Genomic DNA, 18,151 nt, shown 5'->3' with positions numbered 1-18,151 from the left:
TGATCAATAATGATCTCTAGTTCTTCTTTGGTCACAAATTCCTTCCTCCTCCACAAGTTTGAGAGGTAAACTATCCTATGTTCCTCTAATTTATTTATAATCTCATTCTTTATGCCTAAATCATGAACCCATTTTGACCTTATATTGGCATACGGTGTTAAATGTGGGTTCTGCCATACTAATTTCTAGTTTTCCCAGCTGTTTTTGTCAAATAGTGAATTCTTATCCCGAAAGTTCTTTGGGTTTGTCAAACACTAGATTGCTATAGTTATTGACTACTTTATCCTGTGAACCTAACCTATTCCACTGATCAACTATTCTATTTCTTAGCCAATACCAAATGGTTCTGGTGACTGCTGCTTTATAATATAGTTTTAGATCAGGTACAACTAGGCTGCCTTCATTTGAGTTTTTTTTCATTAGTTCCCTTGAAATTCTTGATCTTTTGTTATTCCAAATGAATTTTGTTATTATTTTTTCTAGGTCATTAAAATAGTTTCTTGGGAGTCTGATTGGTATAGCACTAAATAAATAGATTAATTTAGGTAGTATTGTCATCTTTATTATATTCGCTCAGCCTATCCAAGAGCACTTAATATTTTTCCAATTGTTTAACTCTGACTTTATTTGTGTGGAAAGTGTTTTGTAGTTTTGCTCATATAATTCCTGACTTTCCTTTGGCAGACAGATTCCCAAATATTTTATGCTATCAACAGTTATTTTGAATGGAATTTCTCTTTGTATCTCTTGCTGTTGGATTTTGTTGGTGATGTATAAAAATGCTGAGGATTTCTGTGGATTTATTTTGTATCCTGCAACTTTGCTAAAGTTGTGGATTATTTCTAATAGCCTTTTAGTTGAATCTCTGGGGTTCTCTAAGTATACCATCATATCATCTGCAAACCGTGATAATTTGGTTTCCTCATTACCTATTCTAATTCCTTTCATCTTTTTCTCAACTCTTATCGCCAAAGCTAGTGTTTCTAATACAATAATGAATAGTAATGGTGATCATGGGCAACTTTGTTTCATTCCTGATCTTACTGGGAAAGGTTCCAGTTTATCCCCATTACATATGATGCTTACTGACAGTTTTAAATAGATGCTCCTGACTATTTTAAGGAAAAGTCCATTTATTCCTATGCTCTCAAGGGTTTTTATTAGGATTAGATGTTGGATTTTATCAAATGCTTTTTCTGAATCTATTGAGATGTTTATATGGTGTTTGTTAATTTAGTTATTGATATAGTCAATCATGTTAATAGTTTTCCTAATATTGAACCAGCCCTGCATTCCTGGTATAAATCCTACTTGGCCATAGTGTATTATCCTGGGGATGGTTTTCTGTAATCTTTTTGCTAATATTTTATTTAAAATTTTAGCATCAATATTCATTAAGGAGATTGGTCTATAACTGTTCTTTCTCTGTTTTCAATCTACCTGGTTTAGGTATCAGTACCATGTCTGTGTCATAAAAGGAATTTGGTAGGACTCCTTCAATCACTATTTTTTCAAATAGTTTATATAGCATTGGAGTTAATTGTTCTTTAAATGTTTGGTAGAATTCACATGTAAATCCATCTGGTCCTAGGGTTTTTTTCTTAGAGAATTGATTAATAGCTTGTTCTATTTCTTTTTCTAAGATGGGACTGTTCAACCAATTTACTTCTTCCTCTGTTAATCTGAGCAAGCTATATTTTTGAAGGTATTCTTTCATTTTATTTAAGTTATTGAATTTATTGGCATAAAGCTGGGCAAAATGACTCCTAATTATTGCTCTAATTTCCTCTCCATTAGTGGTGAGTTCTCCCTTTTCATTTTTAAGACTAACAATTTGATTTTCCTCTTTCCTTTTTTTAATCAAATTTACTAAGGGTTTATCTATTTTGTGCGTTTTTTCATAGAACCAACTCTTAGTTTTATTAATTCAATAGTTTTTTTACTTTCAATTTTATTGATCTCTCCTTTTATTTTTTGAATTTCAAGTTTAGTGTTTGCCTGGGGAGTTTTGATTTGTTCCTTTTCTAGCATTTTTAGTTGCAAGCCCAATTCATTGATTTTATTTTTCTTTCTCTATTTTATGTAAGTAGGCCTCTAGAGATATAAAATTTCCCCTTATTACTTCTTTGGCTGCATCCCACACATTTTGGTATATTGTCTCTTTATTGTCATTTTCTTGGGTGAAGTTATTATGTCTATGATTTGCTGTTTCACCCAATCATTCTTTAGTATGAGATTATTTAGTTTCCAATTATTTTTTGGTCTATTTTCCCCTGGTTTTTTATTGAATGTAATTTTCATTGCATCATGATCTGAAAAGGATACATTTACTATTTCTGCCTTTCTGCATTTGAATTTGAGGTTTTTATATCCTAATACATGGTCAATTTTTGTATAGGTTCCATGAATTGCTGAGAAGAAAGTATACTCCTTTCTGTTTCCATTTAGTTTTCTCCAAAGATCTATCCTATCTAACTTTTCTAGTATTCTATTTACCTCTTTGACTTCTTTCTTATTTATTTTGTGGTTTGATTTATCTAATTGCAAGAGTGCAAGGTTGAGATCTCCCATTATTATAATTTTACTGTCTATTTCTTCTTGCAGCTCTCTTAATTTCTCTTTTAAGAATTTAGATGCTACACCACTTGGTGCATATATGTTTAATATTGATATTGCTTCATTATGCTACCCTTTAGCAAGATTTGGTGCCCTTCCTTATCTCTTTTAATTAGATCTATTTTTGCTTTTGCTTTATCTGAGATCAGGATAGTTACCACTGATTTTTTTTTAATAGCTTTCAAGTTATATGCATGGGTAATTTTTCAGCATTGACAATTGCAAAACCAAATTTTGTTCCAATTTTTCCCCTCCTTACCCCCACCCCATTTCCCCAGGTTGACCAATACATGTTAAATATGTTAAAGTATAAGTTAAATACAATATATGTATACATGTCCGAACAGTTTTTTTGCTGTACAAAAAGAGTTGAACATACACACTATTATCATTCCCCTCCTTTCTTTCTCTCAGATATAATAGGTTTCCTTTGCCTCTTCATGATCTGTAGTACCCCCACTTTACCCTTTTTCTGGTACAATTTCCTTTCTATCTCTAGTTTCTAGAACAAATTATACATGTGTTTTTTATGTATCTTTATAACAGAAATATAGTTTCCAAGATTTCTTTTTACCTTTTTAGGTTTCTCAAGTCCTATATTTGGAGATCAAATTTTTATTTAGTTCTGCTTTTTTCATCAGAAATAGATGAAATTCACCTATTTCATTGAATGTCCATCTTCTTCCCTGGAAAAAAAAATGCTCATGTTGGCTGGGTAAATTATTCTTGGCTACATACCAAGTTCCTTAGCCTTTTGGAATATCAGATTCCAGATCTTTTGATCCTTTAATGTGGACGCTGCTAGATCCTGAGTAGTCCTTATTGTGGCTCCTCTATGTTTAAATTGATTTTTTCTAGCAGCTTATAGTATTTTTTCCTTGGCCTGAAAGTTCTGGAATTTAGCCATTATTTTTCTTGGTGTTTTGATTTTAGCTCCCTTTCAATAGGTGATCAATTAATTCTTTCAATGTCTATTTTATCCTCTGTTTCTATAACATCTGGGCAGTTCTCTTTGATAATTTCCTAGAAAATAGTGTCCAGGCTCTTTTTTTTCATCATATTTTTCAGGAAGGAAGTCCAATAATTATCAGATCAACTCTCCTAGATCTATTTTCCAGGTCTGTTGTTTTCCCAAGAAGGTATTTGACATTTTTTTTCCCATTGTTTCTTTTTTTTTTTTTTTTGGTTTTGCTTGACTGATTCTTGGTGTCTTCTCAAGTCATTCAATTCCACTTGTTCAATTTTCATTTTTAATGAATTATTTTCTTCACTCACTTTTTTATTTCTTTTTCTAATTGTCCAATTGAGTTTTTAAGTGAGTTGTTTTGTTCTATGGAATTTTTTTCCATTTCACCAATTTTATTTTTAGAGAGCTATTTTCTTTTTCCAATTCACTGATTCTGTTTTCCTTGGAATTGTTTACCTTTTCCAATTCACTAATTCTGTTTTTCAAGGATTTGATTTCTTTATCCACTCTATCTTTAAATGAATGCGATGACTTATCCAGACTCTCTTACCAAGTTTCCCTTTCTTTTTCCCATTTTATTTCTAGCTCTCTTGTAAGAGCCTTTTTCATTTCTTCTATCAAAGTCTTGTGTGTTGAGGACCAAATCATATACCCCTTTGGGGATTCATCTGGAGACAGTCTGTTTTTAGTCTCCTCAGGGTTTAAAGTCTGCTCTCTATCCATATAGAAGCTATCTATTGTTAGAGCCCATTCTAATTTTTGTGCTTATTTTGTCAAAGAAGTATCAAAGAAAACAAACTTACAAAAAAAGCAAATGCAGTCTGCTTTTTTTTTGATGGGGGGAGGAGGAGGCTGGATGGTATTACCAAACTTCCTCTACAGACTTTAGGGGGCAGCAGTGAGGCACTAGCAGGACAGCAATGGCTGTATCTGTGTTCTCTGAGAGCATGCTGAGATACTCAGGGTGGTGTGGCCAGGTCCCAAGAGACCCTAGCTTTTCAGGGTTATAGAATTTACCCCCTGTGTTTATAGCTTCTCTGCTGATCTACTGTACATATCTACTATACATATGTGTGTGTATATATATATATATATATACACATACATATACATAATACATATGTATACATAAATGTGTATATATACACACATATATACATAATACATGTGTATACATATATGTGTATATATACACGCATATACATGCATAATACATATGTACACATATATACATAATACATATGTTTACATATATGTGTGCATGTATATAACACATATGCATGCATATATGTGTATATACACATACATAATACATGTGTGCATATATGTGTAGATATATACACATATATACATAATACATGTGTATGCATATATGTGTGTGTATACATACACACATATACATACATAATACATATGTATACATATATCTGTGTGTATTCTCCTATTACTGTGTTTTGCTTTTTGCTACTTTTGTTAAAAGTGGAATGAGGGAAGAGAGTCAAGCCTTGGCTACTTGGATATGGGACTTAGCGCATTCCTTTCCTTATAAAGACAGAAATCATAAGGGCAGATTGGACCCAAAAACTGATTGTCACAGACTAACAATATTTAAGGGAGTGCAAAGATATAACTGTAGCTCCATAGCCCCTCACTTCCGGAAATGCCCGTGTCCAAATTCGCTCTCAGATGCTTACTAGCTGTGCAACCCTGGGCAAATCACTCTACTCCATTTGCCTCAAGTTTCCTCATCTGCAAAATGAGCTGGAAAAGGAAACGGCAAACCCCTCCCGTATGTTTACCAAGAAAACCCCAAATCGTCGAAGTTGCACATAATTGAATAATTATTAATATAATATAATAATATAAATAATTACCCTCTTTGAGTAGAGAAATAAATAGCCAGCTTCTGCTCCTAACTTCCTGCTCCCCTCCTGGCAAGAATTAAGCTTTCCTGGGAGAAGAGCCCTTAGAAATATCTTTTCTTGCCTCCCTCTCAGCCGGCCTAAACAGAACTCGCGGACACACAAAACTCACACGGACACAAAAACACACCCCACACACAATTCGGAGCCTTACGAAAGCAGCCACAAATCAGCGAAGACAAAGAAGTGATTCCTTGTTTATTTCATCCGAGTTTAGGGAATCGTTAATATCTTTAAACTGCCTCCCAGGAGAAGCGAAGCCCCGCCCCCCTCCCTTATTTAAGCCTGCTAAGGAAAATTGGAGGGCGGAGCTAATTCCTGGGACTCCTTGGATTGGTCCGTGGCCTCGGTGGCGCAACGTGGATGCGCAGCAACGTGGATGCGCAGCCCCGTCACTTCCGCTTCCCTTTTCTCCCCTTCCCTTCATCCTCTCTAGAAAAGACATCGGATCCGCTGCCTGCTTTTCAAGGAGACTCCGGACACGGTCCGTTCCGGCGCGTCTCCCGCTCCCTCTGCCCGACAGCCCCGCCGCCGCCGCGCACACGCTCGGGCTCCCCCACTCCATGCGAAAAATGCTCGCCGTCGTTTCCCGCGTGCTGACGGGCGCCTCCCAGAAACCGGTGAGTTCGGAGAAGGCGGCTTGGGCAGGACTGGCCTGCGGGACGGGGCTCCGCCCGGCCCGGGTGGTGTGGGAAGGAGGGGAGCCGCCCTTCTAGCTTTGCGCCTTCCTTCACTCGCTCCCTGGCGGCTGAACCCATCCAGGGCCCGGGTCCGGGAGATTGCTAAGGTTGCGCGCTCCTCCACTGCCCCGTTGCGGAGTTTAAAGGGCCCCGCCGTCCCACACCCACTCTTCCGCGCGCAAGGTCGGCGGGGTCGGGAGTCTTCCATGCTTCACCTAAGCCTCGCGTTCTGCAGCTGATCTGGGGCGCCCAGAGAACCTGGCCGATTCTTGCAAAGCCACGCATGGAAGGCCGAGGGACCGTGGGAATTCTCCCCCTGCTCCCCCTTCCGTGGCTAGTTTAAAAAAAAAAAAAGCAGTATTAAGGCTATAGGGAAAGCTCTCAGGATTCCGATTTAGGCTCCCTGTCTCTACCCTGGTCCCCTCTCGCAGTTTCCTCCGGAGTGGTTGGCAACCCTCCTCGGAAGGGCCCCAGCCTTTCTCCTGGGGCTGCTGGAAGAGATCCATTGAAAGCTCTTGAAATGGTCTCGATCAGGGGTCCTCAAACTACGGCCCGCGGGCCAGATGCAGCAGCGGAGAACATTTATCCTCCTCATCCAGGGCTATGAAGTTTCTTTACTTAAAGGCCCAAAGTTTTTGTTTTTACTGTAGTCCGGCCTCCAACAGTCTGAGGGACAGTGAACTGGCCCCCTTTTAAAAAGTTTGAGGACCCTGGTCTCGATCATATATTATTGTTTACTTTTTAGAGCTAGTGTTTTTTTGCCCGTCATCTTGCTCTCATTAGTTCAGTTTACTCTTCAGCTGCTTCTTTCCTTTGGTTACCCTTACTTGGCAGCAAATTCAAAAGGAAATAGATCTAAGGGGACTGTTCTGTTTTTTTAAGCTAGGATAAGTAAAATTGAAGATGAAATCTGCTAGTGGAGTTCTAAATCACTAGTTTGGGACTCATTCTGATAACCATTTTGTGACCTTTGAACTTAACTAGATTGCATTGCAGACCTGGGCAACCAAAAACAAGTATGGATTTGAGTCTATACCTTGTAATCCCCCTAGGGTTTTGATGCAACCATTTCTCTGCTATATACACTCTTCTCCCCGCTCCCAATAATACTGTATAAGTAAAGATTAAACTGGAGTGTGGGAAAATCTCCCCCAGTTTATCCACAACCCTTTTTTTTAAAAAAAAATTTTAAAGCTTTTTATTTTTCTAAAACATGCATGGATAATTCTTTAACATTAGCCCTTGCAAAACCCTGTGTTGCAATTTTTCCTCCCTTCTTCCACACTCTCCCCTAGATGGCAAGTAGTCCAATATATGTTAAACATATATGCATACATGTTTATATAATTATCCGTGCTGCACAAGAAAAATTAAACCAGTAAAAAAAAGAAGCAGAATAAAATGCAAGCAAACAAGGAAAAGAGTGAAAATGCTATGTGGTGAATCACACTCAGTTCCCTCAGTCCTCTCTGGGTGTAGATGGCTTCCTTCATCATTGAACAGTTGGAACTGGTCGCAACTTTTCTTTACCCGTCTTAAATGATGCAGGGGAAGGGAAAGGTAAACTATTGCATATATTTTTTTGACTCTTTAGGGACCCATTGGTTGTGGAGTCTGAGGACCTGGGATGGGATCCCACCTTATCCACTACTGTTACCCTTTGGCTAGTCACTTGGAATGCTTAGACTTCGCATTTCTCATTTGTAATATGAGAGTTGTGCTATAGATGGTCTTTGAGGTCTCTTCTAGCCCTAGGACTTTGAATCAATGATAAATGTTACCTAAAATAACTATAAATATACATTTACTTTTGGGGAGGGAGGGGGGAACTGAGTCTCTATAGAACTCGTTATCTAGGCTGGAATTGTTAAAGCCATTCACTGATCATCAGGGGACCTTTGATCTTTCTAAATCTAGAAGGGAGGCTGGCTCTCCCCAACTCCCCAAGGTAGCACTCTGGTTTTGTGGTGTTAATGGACTTGGTTCAGATGCCCAGGAAATGGAAGTCTATTCTGCAATTCCAGGAACAAAGATTACAGGCATGGCAATCATCAGCATTTCCTTTTAATGTTTCTCTAATTTACTCTTGCTCTTTATTTATATTTTTAGAATAGCATCTTTCATGCTTCTTAAGAGCAGCTAAGAGGTACAGTGGATAGTACCAGCCTAAAATCAGGGAAACCAAATCTGGCCTCAAACATTTTATTAGCTCTGATCCTGGGCTAGTCACTTAATCAGTTTTATTATGTGTCAGATGAGCTGAAGAAGGGAAAGCCAGGTTGGCTTAGAAGACCTTAAATGGAATCAGGAAGAGTTAGGCCGGACTGAAACAATTACTTGTTAGTATTCGGAGCCGTTTTGTTCTTCAATGTTTTAGTGAGCTATAATTATGGGTACTTTCTCTATTAGCACCAGTTACTACCTATCCAAGTCTTTTCATCCTATGTATTTCTTGTTCATGTCCTTCCATAGATTTACTGAAGAGCTTATACTGGAGGTTTTCCTCTGTGTCTAAGGGTTCTATTCCAGGACCAGTAAAGAGCAATTAATTAATGACAAACTAGATTATGTATCAGATTGAAATGAATTGGAAAACTAAAAATCACAATGTTAATATTTGAATAAACAGAAAGTCTTAATATCATTTAAATGTAAGTAATTATAAATTGTTTTTACTTATTTTAACACTAGTACTGAGCATTTAAATTTTCTGCAATGAGGAAACAATATAAGAAAAATGAAAATAAAATTTTAATCTACTAAAGGAAAAATATTTAAAAGCACAGTGCCATTTATTCTTTTATCTTGATTCAGTATCTTGGATTGAGAAGTTTAATTTTAAACCTTCTTTAACAAAGGTTAACTTCATGATAATTGTCAACAATGAAGCTGGCAGTGTGTATTTTTGCTATCAAAAATTAGTTAATACCTATCTCTATATCAGTTGATTATTCTCTTACATTAATATTTACTAGGAATTGGGAGGTTTTATCACAAAATAGCCTTAATCTCAATAGCCTATATTTGGTCTATTTGATGCAAACTTTTTAGTGGAATTGTAGAAATTAAGGAGATCCTTGATAAAGGAAAGAACATAGCTCTTTCACCAAAACCTCTCCTCGCCATTTTCCCAATTCAGTTAAGACATTAGGAAGATTTTTCAAGTCAGTTGGAGTTAAATTACTTGCTCAGAGTCTAATAGCTAGTTAAGTGTAAAAAGTGTTTGAGGCAGCATTTGAACACAGGACCTCATGACTCCAGGACCAGTGCTCTATCCACTATGCCATCTAGCTTCCCCAGGAAGATTTTTCTGAGACACACACACACACATAAACATATATATCAAATATTATAAAACATCTGAGTTTTAGTATATAGGAATCTACCTCCTATAAAATATCAATGTAATTATCTAGTATAATGTTTGTAATATGGTTCTAGAACACATATGGGTTCTATTTGATAGTACTTTGGCTAGTTTTTCCTCTACAATTTAATATATTTTTATTTGTTTCATCAAATAGTTCCCAGTTATATGTACAGATTTGAACTCTGGAAAATGTCTTTATATCTGTCCAAGATTGGCTTATTCCAGGAATGTAAGAGAATATAATATTTAGTTATAGAAATCATGACAAGGTTACTGTTTTTCCTTCATTCTCAAAGAAGGCCATTATATCAGGGAGGTGATGCAGGGACATGAGTTGGATTAAATGAGTCCCTTCCAGAGCCTCTGGGCCCTGTAGCCAGAAGAATTGGATTCAAGATGGCCCTGGTACAAAGGGAGATCTTGCCCATTTTTAGTTAAAATCTTTAATCTCTTTGAGGCCTCACCCATTAAATGATTCAAGCTTGCTAAGAATTGAGGCTAAGAATGGCCTCTTTTACCTAATCCAAAGGGGGGAAAAAACATCTGGAAGGGGAAGACCCTTAAGGTTTCTAGTCAAAAAACAATTATTTACATTCACTGAGTTATGGGTCCTGATAATTATCACAATCTGTAAGTAGTCTGTCTAAATATTCCTATATGTGACAGGATATTTTAAATCAAAAAGAAAAAAGATTCCAAATATCAGTTCGGCTTTGTGAATAAAGATTTCCAGATTTAGTTCTTTGGTTAATTTTAGTTAAAAGTATTTATTGTTAAATATGAAGGTTATCGAGATAATGAGAACTGAAATCTTGCAAAGTGCTTGCTTTTTTCTTTCCAGAAAGAAACTCTGTCTTGGCCTCACATCATTTTTTAGTAAACCAGTTTACTTATATTGTGAAAAATTGTTGTGGGTAAAGGATAGGTGATATAAATGGAACAGGGATGTATACATATTTATTTGCCAAAAGTTTTTTTTAACTGCCTTTTAAAATCTTGGTAGTAAATTAAGTAGAGGCTAATGTAGAAAAATGTTTATGACCCATACTGAAGTACTGTGGCATTAATTGTTAATGTTATCCGGTATAGTTGGAGTCCAGAAGTTCCAGTTATTTGAGGGAATTTTATTCTGTTCCTTTACTTGTGAATAGATCACTCCCTGTATGTCACATTCTATTCTGTATTTTATTCTCCCTTCCCTTCTTTTGTTTTCTTATTCATAAAATGCTGATTGTATTGATCAGGGTGGGTAGGGGGGCAACTGGGTGGAATAGATAAAATTATCATTCTACTTTTACTTTATTTTTTACTGCCTTCATTAATGTAAATTAAGTTTTTTCTATTTGATAGCTCAGCCATAATGGTTGTTTCTAAAAGCAAAGCATGCAGAGTTAATGATATATAGCAGTATGTGATATTAACTTAGTTTTTATAAATAATATTAACTCCTAGGGAACATGTTATTAAATTATTACTAGTAGAGTAGCACCATGGAACTGAAAAGGGAACTTAGGTGTACTTTATATAGGAGTGCTTTATTGTTAGATGAGATTTTTAATGTTTTCATTTTGAACCTGTTTTTGCTAGCTTTAATATTGAGAATGCCCTTTTGGACTATGGTTACTTTAAGAAATTCTGTATTAGGGCAGCTAGATGGCACAGTAGGTAGAGCATCAGCCCTAAAGTCAGGAGGACCCGAGTTTAAATGTGGCTCAGACCCCTGGATAGGTCACTTAACCCCAGCTGCCTCAGCAAGAAATTCAGTACTACTCACAGCTAAGGTGTTGGAGCCTTTCCATCCTCCCCCCCCCCTTTTTTTTTTTTTTTTAAGACTTTTCATTATGTGAAATAATTAATTTTAAAATTCTTATTTTTTCCCCAACTGCTACTTTAGGGAGCTGCTAGTGAGGTAAGATACCAATTTTAAAAAAATTTTTTTTTTCTCTTGACATTGGGGTGGGAAGAAGATATGGGGAAGGGAATTTTTTTAAAGGGGGGGCTGATAGTACTTAGAAGCAAATCAGAATTGTTAGGAGAGGGATAGCATAAAAAGAAAGGGTGAAAAAGATAATAGAGAGGAAAAGTATAGTGGAGAGAAATACATAACTAGTAATTGTTACTTTTAATGTGGGTAGGATAAACCCATCCATAAATTGGAAATAGTGGATTAAAAACCAGAATAATCCAGCAATATGTTTTTATGAGAAACTTTTAAAAATGAGAAATACACAATTAAAATAAAGGTTAGAATAGAATTTGTTTCAACTGATGGCAAAAAAAAAAAAGGCAAGGATAGCAAAAGTGACTTAATTTAATTTATTTTAATAGATTTAATTAAAAGTATCATAAGAAATGAAATAATTTCAGTACTAAACCTAAAATGCCAAATGCTATAACCTCTGAATTTTTAAAGGAAAAGTTAAATAAATTACAGGTAGAAATAGGTAATATTACTATAATAGTGTGGATCTTTCTGTCTAAGAATTAGGTAAATATGACCAAAAAATAAATTAAATTCAGAACTATCTTTTCTGTTTTGTACTGGTGTAGCTTCTTTTTTTTTTTTTAATCAAATACTTATGGAATTTACATTTATTTGCACTAAATTTCATTGACTAGACTAAAAATATGATTTAATTCTGCTCCATCAACATGATTTAATGAAAAATCCTACAGATAGGTTATATAGTTAAATATACTGATTTGAAATTAAAGACATGAATTTAAGGGAAATGTTTATTATATAGGGTGTCCCCAAAGTCTTAGAGTAGTTTTAACTGCGTGTACTAGACTTTTTGAAGTCTATTATTTGAAGTCAATAAATTGCTTTTATTCAGTTGGCTAGACTTCAAAGAGTCTGTGATTGCTCACCTATATGCCATGAGAGGCATGAAAATAAGACTTGAATGGAAGATTTCCTACAAACTGTTGTCATAATATCAGTTATTAGATTTTTCAAGAGACAGACAATATTTTCCTAATGCAAAATGTAGATTTAAAAAAAAAAATTTCTAGGTACTTTCTCTATTTTTAAAAGGAATTCATTTTAATGTGGAAAATAGTAGTGGTTTCCAAATCCTGGCTTGATAAACTAGCTTAGGTATAACATTTTATATCAATACACCTTAAAACAAAGTACTTTAAATTCACTTTGATGTTTGATTGTTAGTAATTTATCATTAATTTAAAAGGACAGATAGTTCCCTTCAAATCTCCAAAGTTTTACCATTTCTATTTAGGGGCAATTTGTGGAAACATCTCTACTTTCCCAATGCTTCTGGCATTTTAAGTATGGAGGAGGGAAAAGTCCTTCTGGCCTGGCAAAGGTATTCCTGGAAGCTACAGGCATTTCCAGTACTGCTACTTCCACACACTCACTGTGCCCACCTTAGATCTTTCACTAAAACTAAATCACCTAGTTGTAGAGCTAGAACAGATTGCTTGTATATTAAGCAAATTTCTGGATTTATTTTGACTAGTTATGACCTTTTACAAGGTACTTAATAATTAATCTCAACATCAAATTACACTCAGATAAAAGCGGAATCATTTACAAGACTGGTTTTAATTAAATCTGTTTAATTTTGATTTATCTTTTTTATAGGAAAAAAATTGTTAATCTGCATGAGGTCTAACTTATATTTAATTCTCCATTTCTTAATTAGTGAAAACTGGAGAGAAGTAGATCAATCTTTAGGATTTTGAATTTTTTTTTAATTTCCCTTTTTTTTTACCTGAAATGAATTTTTCACAAGTTGGATTTTTAACAAATTTTGTAATTTGCTTATATGTCTTATCAAATAAGTCTCAAAGGGAAAATGTTTTATGCTTATTTAGAGAAACTAAGTGGTCAGATTACATTTGTTTTAAAATAATTTGCTGATCAGAAATAGATTCACACAGACTTCATTTGTAGCTTCTTACCTTCTAAGTACTGCTTTCCTCTTTGAACTTTCTTAAAACTACTCTTACATTCTAGTAAATATAATCTTTGACTTTTCTAAATTAACATGATTGTTAATTGAAAATGAACTAATTTAAGCAGTTTTCTTTCATTTTGTACTAATACAAATATTCTATATAATTTGTTATAAAAACAATTAGTAGGCAAACATAGCTAACTTTAACTCGCTTGTGAGATTTTGAATATCCAACAAAGAAAATGTTTAGAGAGGGAAGGAATGCAGAGAGCACCTGATCTAATCTTAAACTCCATTTAATAGGATAAGTAAGGTATAGGGGAAAGGGGAGGAGGGGAGTTGGCATTGATTGGAAAAGTTATCATTGCCTTGAGAACCCTCACTTTTTATGATTCCTGAGGTCTTCCACTGATAAAATTTGTGTAATTATTCTAGAAATTCAATTCACAAATAACATAAAAATATTACTGATTTCATAAATGATTTGGTAACAGTACCCTAAGCACTTTGTAGTCCTAGCCAGTTGTTGAAGCAGGCAACGTTAGCATAGATATAATAATAATAAAAGATCAACCTTTTCAGATTTCACTACTTTTTCAGCCTTGCAAAAAAGTAAACTTATTACATTTGTTTTGAAGGTTGGAAGAGTGCTACTGGCATCCCGTAACTTTGCAAATGATGCTACCTTTGATATTAAGGTAAGGAAGATGCTTTGCTGTATCTTTTTGAATTTTTGAGCCTATTTTTTTATTATTGGTATGGTTATTTGATTAGCATGTATACCTCATAGAGAAGATATTTGATAAATGGTGGGTAAATGAGTTAACGTAATCTATTAGCTTCTTTTTCATTTTGGGAAATGATGGTTCAAAAAGTTTGCTCCTAGTTAAGATTATAATTTATTCTCCTTATTTTTAGGTAGGACAAATGAGTGGCTAAATAGTCAAAATGAATTCACAATAACAAATTTTGGTATTTGATTTGATGAAAAAAATGATTACATTTCTATGAATGTTTCCTTGACAGTCAATGAACAACTCAATATTCTTAGGTAAAAGTTGCATTTGGGAGATCACTTTTCCTTCTAAAGAGCTAAACTACTTTTAAGTTCAGTTTTAGAAAAACAGGAGATCAGAAGTACTGTGAAACATTTTGAGAGAAGCTACTTGGCTGTTTATATGATTGAGATGATTGAGATAAATTTTAGAACATGTTGGCAGTATTTTCATTGGAATAATGAAATTTCCAGAAATGTGACATTCATCGGCTTGAGGAAGGCCCTCCCACCACAGCAGTTCTCACTAGAGAGGAAGGACTCAAATACTATAAGATCATGCAGACTGTCCGTCGGATGGAATTGAAAGCAGACCAGCTATATAAGCAAAAGATTATCCGTGGGTTTTGCCACTTGTATGATGGACAGGTGAGTAGAAATTTGGTAAGAATGTGGCATTTGGATATTGTTATCTATGTTTGTAAAAGGTTGAATTTTAAGAATTATAAATAAGTGTTAAAGGTTTGAGATAAGGATCTGTTAACTTGTGAATTCAATAATTCATGTGGAATGGTCTTTTAGTCAGAGTAAATGAATCAAATAGCACCTGGAGTTAATAAGTTAGCAATTTCATGGTACTAATTATTGAGCCAGGTATTTTTGCCTTCTTTAGAAAAACTAAGAAACTGATTTGTTATTTATTTAACTGTTTTGAAAAAGAAAAAAAAGACTGACAAAAATGTAGCTCAATTCAAGTCAGTCAGTAGACAGTGCAACTGAACCAAAAACCAAATAGTAGGAAACTTGTTAATATAGTATATAAAGAACTATAGGGAACTTTTTTTTTTTTTTTTAAGTAATATCTTTTTGCTAAGTGAAATGAAACAGAACTATATCATTGTATATGGCAACAAGAATATACGGTGATCAATTCTAATGGACATGGCCACCATCAGGCCACCAATGATCTTGTTATGAAGAGAGACATCTATATTCAGAGAGAGGACTGTGGGAACTGAATATGGAGCACAAGATAGCATTTTACATTCTCTTTTTTTTTTCCGTTTGATTGGATTTTTCTTGTGCAGCAAGATAATTGTGTAAATATGTATGCATAAAAAAGTAATAACTTTTTACAATATATAATGCAAACTAGAAATCAGTATATTTATATAATTTTTTAGTTATATAATTATTTAGTACCAAATTTCCATAATTTCTGCCAAATTTTTTGTTTGTTTCTCCTTCAACCTAAGGATGTTTGGGAGTGTGGTCAAGACTTACCTTATACATACAGGTCTTTGCTTTTTTTTCCCCTTACCTGTACTAATTTCTAATAGGGTAGGAATATTGTGTGAATATAGAACTATCCTGAAATGTATCTGTACTTTTGAAGCTTTCAAGCTTTGTATAATCTAATGGGGATATCAACTAATGTACTTTGAATTGAGGCAGAAGTGAAGGAGGTGTTTTTTTTTTAAAACCTTGTTTTATACTTGTTTAATTTGAAAGTGCTCAACTCCTCAGTTTTGTCGGTTTGAGAATTTTTTATTTATGGACATTGTTAGTCCTCTTTCCATACTCCACTTGTTTTAAGAACTATATTGAGTTTGCTTACATAATTTTAGTATGATCAGCTCAGCATGGGGGGAAGGGGCAAAAAGGGTATCTTTTGAAGGGACAGAGCTTAGTTTATAAAAGAAAAATTTTGTGTTCTGCCATTGTATGTTTTAAATCCTTGTAAACTAGTTATTCTATTTACCTAGATAAGAGCTAAATGTTTTAAAAATTCCTTGGTGATCCCTTTTTTCTTTAACACAGGAAGCTTGTTGTATGGGGCTTGAAGCTGGCATAAATCCTACAGATCATGTTATTACAGCCTATCGAGCTCATGGCTTTACATATACTCGTGGACTTCCTGTTCGAGAAATTTTGGCAGAGCTTACAGGTTTGTTTTTTGTGAAAGGATAAGTTTTGAAATAATTATCATAAAGTCCCAGCTTTTATGTTTTTTCCCTATGAAATGATTGTTAGAAGACTGGATATCAGAAACTTTTTCTTTAAAAGCAAAATACTTTGTTACAAGGTAAGGTTCTTTGAAGTGGGAATGGGTATATTTGCATGTGTGTGTGATTTATATCATCTTATCTTGCCCTGCATATTAATAAACTGAAGGCTTTAACAGTGTCCTAATTTTATTCCCAAAATAGGAATTGGTGACACAGTGTCAAAGTTTTAATAGCAAAAATTGAATAATGTCCTCTAATACCATATTTTGGCAAATATCTGAGACTCTTAAAATCTGTGCCTTACTGGGCCTGACTGGCTAAGAAGCCTCTGAGCGATGTCCTGGCAAATGTTGTTACCTAGCCAACAAGTTTTAGATCATACACAACCTGTGGGTCAGGGTGCACATAAGGGCAATCTCATAGTGTCATAGATTCAGAGCTGGAAGAATCCGTGGAGATCATTATGTCCAGCCACCTCATTTTCTAGATGGACAATCTAAGGGGTTTAGGGAGAAAGAAGGGAGATAGGTAACTTGGCCCAAATCTCATGCCATAATATGGAGCACAATGGCTTTGAGCACAAGTCTTTTGAGTCTTATTATAGCCCATTTTACACTGCACCAACCTGAAAAAATTACAGATGACTTGGAATATTAAGGTTTAGGTACCAAAAGTGTGATTCTTCCTCTACTCATACAGATTAACACCTTCTTTGCATCTCTCAGCTTTAGAGAAGCTAGAGCAGTCTTTGGGTTGATTGACTTTGCTAGGATCCCACAGTCAATGTATATATATATATATGTCAGATGGGACCTCATCTTCCTGCCTCTGAGACTAGCTCTTTTATACACTTAGATTCAAATTAAATCGTTTTATTTATTATACTTTGCTTTATCCTTTGGTAACTGACAAGATAAAGTAGAAAAGGCTAAATGTCTGTTTTGGAGAAGGAAATAGCAAACCTTCCTAGTTTTGACTTTGCCAGGAAAATCCAGTGGATAGTATTAAAATTCTAAAAAAGACATGACATTGGAAGATGAGCCCCTCAAGTTGAAGAGCCTGATGCTCTTTGTATTATGGGATTATGAAGAGACAGACACGACAAATTGTCTCCTTTGGTACATTGCAGGATTGCTTGGAAGTCCAACTTAAAATTAGTTCTCTCTTAAATGATCATAAATGACCCCTGGAAATCCTACTTCTGTTTCCTGTGTTAATACTTTTCTTGTCACTGTGACTCTAAAAGATGAGTATGAACAAAGAGAAAATAGGTGGAATCTGGAATCAGTGTAAATTCATAGCAGTCTGGGCACCTTGGGAGGTAGAAGATGCAGAGAATGGCCAGGGAATAGAAGGTCCCACTCTTAGCAGGGAATTGGTGTTGAGTGGTTGAGTTTAAAGAGAAATAGGCAAGTGCTGAATAAGTGGAATTAAACTTAGATTTCTAAAGAATGGAACCTTGTGAAGATAATTGTATTTTTCACTTGTAGGAAGAAGAGGGGGATGTGCTAAAGGAAAGGGAGGATCTATGCACATGTACGCCAAGAACTTCTACGGCGGCAATGGCATTGTTGGAGCTCAGGTATTCTGGGGTGGATGGAAGAACAGAATCCTATAGCTGCTTCCTAGGCCTGATCTGGACATGCGACTTTTCAAAAAGAAAATTTGCCTTT

The 18,151-nt window shown here is 35.1% G+C and overlaps 1 protein-coding gene across 3 annotated transcripts in view; it reads left to right on the top strand.

Moving 5' to 3' along the window:
• Window positions 1-5,900: 5,900 nt before the first annotated feature.
• PDHA1 (pyruvate dehydrogenase E1 subunit alpha 1) overlaps window positions 5,901-18,151 on the top strand; it is a 31,196-nt gene continuing 18,945 nt past the window's right edge. For 2 of the 3 annotated variants that reach the window (XM_012544464.3, XM_003763512.4), the window contains exons 1-6: window positions 6,069-6,125; window positions 11,450-11,464; window positions 14,114-14,173; window positions 14,725-14,898; window positions 16,291-16,417; window positions 17,969-18,060. In XM_012544464.3, coding sequence (XP_012399918.1) covers window positions 6,069-6,125; window positions 11,450-11,464; window positions 14,114-14,173; window positions 14,725-14,898; window positions 16,291-16,417; window positions 17,969-18,060 — 525 coding nt within the window. Of the gene's footprint in view, window positions 6,126-11,449; window positions 11,465-14,113; window positions 14,174-14,724; window positions 14,899-16,290; window positions 16,418-17,968; window positions 18,061-18,151 lie in introns of all 3 variants that reach the window. The other variant, XM_003763511.4, reaches the window with a different exon arrangement.

This window comes from Sarcophilus harrisii, chromosome 3 (assembly GCF_902635505.1).
Source record: "Sarcophilus harrisii chromosome 3, mSarHar1.11, whole genome shotgun sequence".
Taxonomy (NCBI): domain Eukaryota; kingdom Metazoa; phylum Chordata; class Mammalia; order Dasyuromorphia; family Dasyuridae; genus Sarcophilus; species Sarcophilus harrisii.
This window is presented reverse-complemented; position numbering and strand designations above follow the sequence as displayed.